This window comes from Limulus polyphemus, unplaced genomic scaffold (assembly GCF_000517525.1).
Source record: "Limulus polyphemus unplaced genomic scaffold, Limulus_polyphemus-2.1.2 Scaffold3384, whole genome shotgun sequence".
NCBI lineage: Eukaryota > Metazoa > Arthropoda > Merostomata > Xiphosura > Limulidae > Limulus > Limulus polyphemus.
Window position 1 is genome coordinate 19,358 of NW_013668994.1, and position 6,335 is coordinate 25,692.

General features: G+C 31.0%; 1 protein-coding gene across 1 annotated transcript in view; it reads right to left on the reverse strand.

Annotated features, from left to right (window-relative positions):
- Window positions 1-367: 367 nt before the first annotated feature.
- The window catches only part of LOC106469264 (atrial natriuretic peptide receptor 1-like), a gene marked incomplete at its 3' end in the record, with an annotated part of 43,207 nt that continues 37,239 nt past the window's right edge, over window positions 368-6,335 (reverse strand). Inside the window, exons 10-12 of the mRNA XM_022397736.1 lie at window positions 1,673-1,777; window positions 662-733; window positions 368-394 (exon numbers count right to left, since the gene is read on the reverse strand). Coding sequence (XP_022253444.1) covers window positions 368-394; window positions 662-733; window positions 1,673-1,777 — 204 coding nt within the window. The remainder of the gene's footprint in view (window positions 395-661; window positions 734-1,672; window positions 1,778-6,335) is intronic.

A 6,335-nucleotide genomic window follows, 5' to 3' on the forward strand; every position in this document is an offset into this window, starting at 1 on the left:
CCTACAAGTTATAAACTTACCTCACTAACGTTAGGACAAACCGGGCCTACACAGTTTATACAACTTACCCTTCACAACGTTAGGACAAACCTGGGCCTACACAGTTTATAAAACTTACCTTCACAACGTTAGGACAAACCTGGACCTATACAGTTTATAAAACTTACCCTTCACAACGTTAGGACAAACCTGGACCTACATAGTTTATTAAACTTACCCTTCACAACGTTAGGACAAACCTGGGCCTACACAGTTTATAAAACTTACCCTTCACAACGTTAGGACAAACCTGGACCTACATAGTTTATTAAACTTACCCTTCACAACGTTAGGACAAACCTGGACCTACATAGTTTATAAAACTTACCTTCACAACTTTAGGAGATGTTGGGACCTATACAGTTTATAAAACATACCTTTACAACGTTAGGACACATTGGGATCTAAATAGTTTATAAACCGTACCTTTACAGCGTTAGGACATGTTGGGACCTACATAGTTTATAAACCGTACCTTTACAGCGTTAGAACATGTTGGGACCTACATAGTTTCTAAAACTTACCTTCACAACGTTAGGACATATTGGGACCTATATTGTTTATAAAACTTACCTACACAACGTTAGGACATATTGGGACCTACATAGTTTATAAAACTTACCTCCACAATGTCACTTATGATGGAGAATCTGAAAGGCCAGTCTATCTTCATACTATCGTTGCTTAAGAGGTCCTACGAGTGAAACTTAGGGATTAGTTTTCAAACTAGACTTCTCTTACACGTTATATATAAATAAAAACACAATTATACAATTCTGATTGAAGACTAACGTTATACACTACTGGTTCAAGACTAGTGTTATACAATACTGGTTCAATACCAGTGTTATACAATACTGGTTCAAGACTAACGTTATACAATACTTAATCAAGACTAGTGTTATATATCACTGGTTCACTACTGATGTTATACAATACTAGTTCAAGACTAACGTTATACAATACTTAATCAAGACTAGTGTTATATATCACTGGTTCACTTCTGATGTTATACAATACTGATTCAAGACTAACGTTATACAATACTTAATAAAGACTAGTGGTATGTATCACTGATACATTACTGATGTTATACAATATTGGTTCACTACTGATGTTATACAATACTGGTTCAAAACCAGTGTTATACAGTACTGGTTCAAGACTAACTTCAGACAATACTTAATCGAGGCTAGTGTCATATATAACTGGTTCACTACTGATGTTATACAATACTGTGTCAAGACTAAGGTCATACACGACTTCATCAAGGCTAGTGTTATATATCACTGGTTCACTACTGGCTCAAAAACAACAAAGAAATGAAACTGTGTTTTTTTAGAGTAGTAAATATAAAGAAATACATGCTCTAGTATTCAATTTTGAAAACAATAACAATAAGTTCGAAAGCTGTTTCATGTACTTTCAGGGTTTGTATCTAAATTAAAAAAGGCTTAAGACACTCCTACTAATACATAAACATCAGTGAGAGAAATGCTAGAATGTATGTTTAGAACGTTAGAAGACTTTGATATAACACACTTGAACTTAGAGGACCATTAGGTTAGAGTATAATGAAGTTATTAGAAGAACTAAGATCAGTCCCATATCTGGTATAGTGTCTTAAACTTACCTGTAGCGTTCCCCTGGGGCAGTGTTCCATTAGCAGTGAAACATTAGGTTCTTCAGGACTCAGGCCGATAAATCGTACCAAATTTTCATGAGTTATATCCCTTATCTGACGAGAAACAGAAGAAATATTTTTGAATATTTACTAGATTTATGGCCGTTGTTTAAATTAATAAGGAATCGGACACTATGTTCAAACTCGGAGGTTCTAAAGAGGTAAAACATAAATCATCTTTGATCATATTGGATACTAATCCACTAAGAACTGTCACCAATACAAAAATGTTGTTTAAAAGAGTAGAGGTTTCTGTCTTTGAAAAAGTTGAATAACGTCAAAGACTCCTTTGTCTGATATCAAGTACAACGATAAACATGTAAGAAAATATATATACACCAAACCAAACATTCATTTCTTTTATGAGTGAAAAACACATATGATAACTAACACACGATATAAGGTATCGTATTTTTGTGTTAAAGTTATTTCTTGAACCTACTTGTTTTCCTAACATCACGGACATGATATGTTAAAGTACGAGTTCTGTATAAAAAGAGAGCATTTATTTAGAGAAAAACTACTTGAAACAAAACCGTTTAATTAGAGAAAACTATTTACTTGAAACAAAACCGTTTAATTAGGGAAAACTACTTACTTGAAACAAAACCGTTTAATTAGAGAAAACTATTTACTTGAAACAAAACCGTTTAATTAGAGAAAACTATTTACTTGAAACAAAACCGTTTGATTAGGGAAAACTACTTACTTGAAACAAAACCGTTTAATTAGAGAAAACTATTTACATGAAACAAAACCGTTGAATTAGAAAAACTACTTACTTGAAACAAAACCGTTTACTTAGATAAAACTACTTACTTGAAGGTTTCAAGTAAATAGTTTTCTCTAATTAAACGGTTTTGTTTCAAGTAAATAGTTTTCTCTAATTAAACGGTTTAGTTTCAAGTAAGTAGTTTTATCTAAGTAAACGGTTTTCAAAACCGTTTGATTAGAGAAAACTACTTACTTGAAACAAAAAAGTTTATTTAGATCAAATATATCTAATTGGAATAAAACAGTTTAGTTAGAGCAAAACCAGTTACTTGGAGCAAAACTGTTTATTTAGAGAAAACTATTTACTTGGAGGAAAATAGTTTAGCTAGAGCAAAACTATTTGCTTGGAGCAAAACAGTTTAGTCAGAGCAAAACAATTTACTTGGAGCAAAACCGTTTACTTAGAGAAAACTATTTACTTGAAACAAAACCGTTTATTTGGAGAAAACTATTTACCTGAGTAAAACAGTTTACTTAGAGAAAACTATTTACTTGAAACAAAACCGTTTATTTAGAGAAAACTAATTACTTCGAGCAAAACCTTTTAGTTAGAGCAAAACTATTTGCTTGGAGCATAACAGTTTAGTTAAAGCAAAACCATTTATTTGGAGAAAAACAGTTTAGTTAGAGCAAAGCGATTTACTTGGAGTAAAACAGTTAACTTAGAGAAAATTATTTACTTGGAACAAAACTATTTACTTGGTGCAAAACAGTTTAGATAGAAAAACTATTTACTTCGAGTAAAACAGTTTACTTAGAGAAAACTATTTATTTGAAACAAAACCATGTATTTAGAGAAAACTATTTACTTGGAGCAAAACAGTTTAGTTAGAGCAAAACCAGTTAATTGGAAGAAAACAGTTTACTTAGGGAAAACTATTTACTTGAAACAAACCGTTTATTTAGAGAAAACTATTTGCTTGAAACAAAACCGTTTATTTAGAGAAAATTATTCACTTAGAGCAAAACCTTTTAGTTAGAGCAAAACCATTTACTTGGCGCAAAACAGTTTAGTTAGAACAAATCCACCTATTTGGAGCAAAACAGTTTACTTAGAGCAAAACCACTTACTTTGAGCAAAACAGTTTAATTAGAGCAAAACCAGTTATTTGGAGCAAAACAGAGTAGTTAGAGAAAACTATTTACTCCAAGCAAAACTAGTTGCTTCGAGCTAAACAGTTTAGTTAGAGCAAAACCGTTTATTTAGAGAAAATTATTTACTTGAAGCAAAACAGATTAGTTAGGGCATAACTATTTCTTTGGAGTAAAACAGATTACTTAGAGAAAACTATTTTCTTGGAGCAAAACAGATTTTAGAGCAAAATCATTTACTAGTAGCAAAAACGTTTACTAACAGAAAATTATTTACTTTGAGCAAAACAGTTTAATTTGAGCAAATCCACTTACTTGGAGCAAAACAGTTTAGTTTGAGCAAGTCCACTTACTTGAAGCAAAAAAGTTTAGTTAGAGCAAAACCACTTACTTGGAGCAAAACAGTTTAGTTAAAACAAAACCAGTTATTTGGAGGAAAACAGATGAGTTAGAGAAAACTATTTACTTGGAGCAAAACAGTTTAGTTAGAGCAAAACCATTTACTTTGAGAAAACTACTTACTTGGAGGAAAACAATTTAGTTAGAGCAAAACCATTTACTTGGATTAAAACAGTTGACTTAGAGAAAACCATTTACTTGGAGCAAAATTATTTACTTTGAGCAAAACAGTTTGTTTAGAGCAAAACAAATTAGTTAGAAAAAACTATTTATTTGGAGCAAAACCGTTTAGTTAGATCAAAACTATTTACTTGGAGGAAAACCGTTTAGTTAGAGTAAAACTATTTATTTGGAGTAAAACCGTTTACTTAAAGAAAACTACTTACTTGGAGTAAAACAGTTTACTTAAAGAAAACTACTTACTTGGAGTAAAACAGTTTAGTTAGAACAAAACCATTTACTTGGATTAAAACAGTTTAGTTAGGGCATAACTATTTACTTGGAGTAAAAAGGTTTACTTAGAGACAATTATTTACTTGGAGCAAAACTATTTACTTGGAACAAAACAGTTTACTTAGAGACAATTATTTACTTGGAGCAAAACTATTTACTTGGAACAAAACAGTTTAGTTAGGGCAAAACTATTTTATTGGAGTAAACTATTTTAGAGAAAACTATTTACTTGAAACAAAACTATGTATTTAGAGAAAACTATTTACGTGGAGCAAAACCGTTTACTTAGAAAAAACTATTCATGTGGAGAATAACCGTGCATTTAGAGAAAACTATTTACTTGGAGCAAAACAGTTTACTTAGATAAAACTATTTACTTGAAACAAAACCGTGTATTTAAAGAAAACTATTTACTTGGAGCAAAACAGTTTAGTTAGGGTAAAATTCTTTACTTTGAGCAAAATAGTTTAGTTAGAGCAAAACCATTTACTTTGAGAAAACTACTTACTTGGAGTAAAACAGTTTAGTTAGAGCAAAACCAGTTACTTGGATTAAAACAGTTTACTTAGAGAAAACCATTTACTTGGAGCAAAATTATTTACTTTGAGCAAAACAGATTAGTTAGGGCATAAATATTTCTTTGGAGTAAAACAGATTTCTTAGAGAAAACTATTTACTTGGAGCAAAACAGTTTAGTTAGAGCAAAACCACTTACTTGGAGGAAAACAGTTTACTTAGAGAAAACTATTTACATGAAACAAAACCGTGTACTTAGAGAAAACTATTTACTTGGAGAAAAACAGTTTAGTTAGAGCAAAACTCTTTACTTGGAGCAAAACACTTTAATTAGAGCAAAACTATTTACTTGAAACAAAACCGTTTATTTAGAAAAAACTATTTATATAGAGCATAACCTTTTAGTTACAACAAATCCATTTACCTGGAGCAAAACAGTTTACTTAGAGCAAAACCACTGACTTTGAGCAAAACAATTTATTTAGAGCAAAACCAGTTATTTGGAGCAATACACTTTAATTAGAGCAAAACTATTTACTTGAAACAAAACCGTTTATTTAGAGAAAACTATTTACTTGGAGCTAGACCTTTTAGTTAGAACAAATCCATTTACCTGGAGCAAAACAGTTTACGTAGAGCAAAACAGTTTATTTAGAGCAAAACCAGTTATTTGGAGCAAACCAGTTATTTGGAGCAAAACAGATTAGTTAGAAAAACTATTTACTTGGAGCAAAGCCGTTTAGTTAGAGCAAAACTATTTATTTGGAGTAAAACTGTTTACTTAAAGAAAACTATTTACTTGGAGCAAAACAGATTAGTTAGAAAAACTATTTACTTGGTGCAAAACCGTTTAGTTAGAACAAAACTATTTACTTGGAGCAAAACTGTTTAGTTAGAGCAAAACTATTTATTTGGAGTAAAACTGTTTACTTATAGAAAACTATTTACTTGGAGCAAAACCATGTACTTGGAGCAAAACAGTTTAATTAGAACAAAACAGTTTAGTTAGAGCAAAACCATGTACTTGGAGCAAAACAGTTTAGTTAGAGCAAAACAGTTTAGTTAGAGCAAAACAGTTTAGTTAGAACAAAACAGTTTAGTTAGAGCAAAACAGTTTAGTTAGAGCAGTACCATGTACTTGGAGCAAAACAGTTTAGTTAGAGCAAATCCACTAACTTGTATCAAAAAAGTTTAGTCAGAGTAAAACCGTTTAGTTAGAGCAAAACTATTTATTTGGAGTAAAACTGTTTACTTAAAGAAAACTATTTACTTGGAGCAAAAAAGTTTAGTTAGAGCAAAACCATTTACTTTGAGAAAACTACTTACTTGGAGTAAAACAGTTTAGTTAGAGCAAAACCATGTACTTGGAGCAAAACAG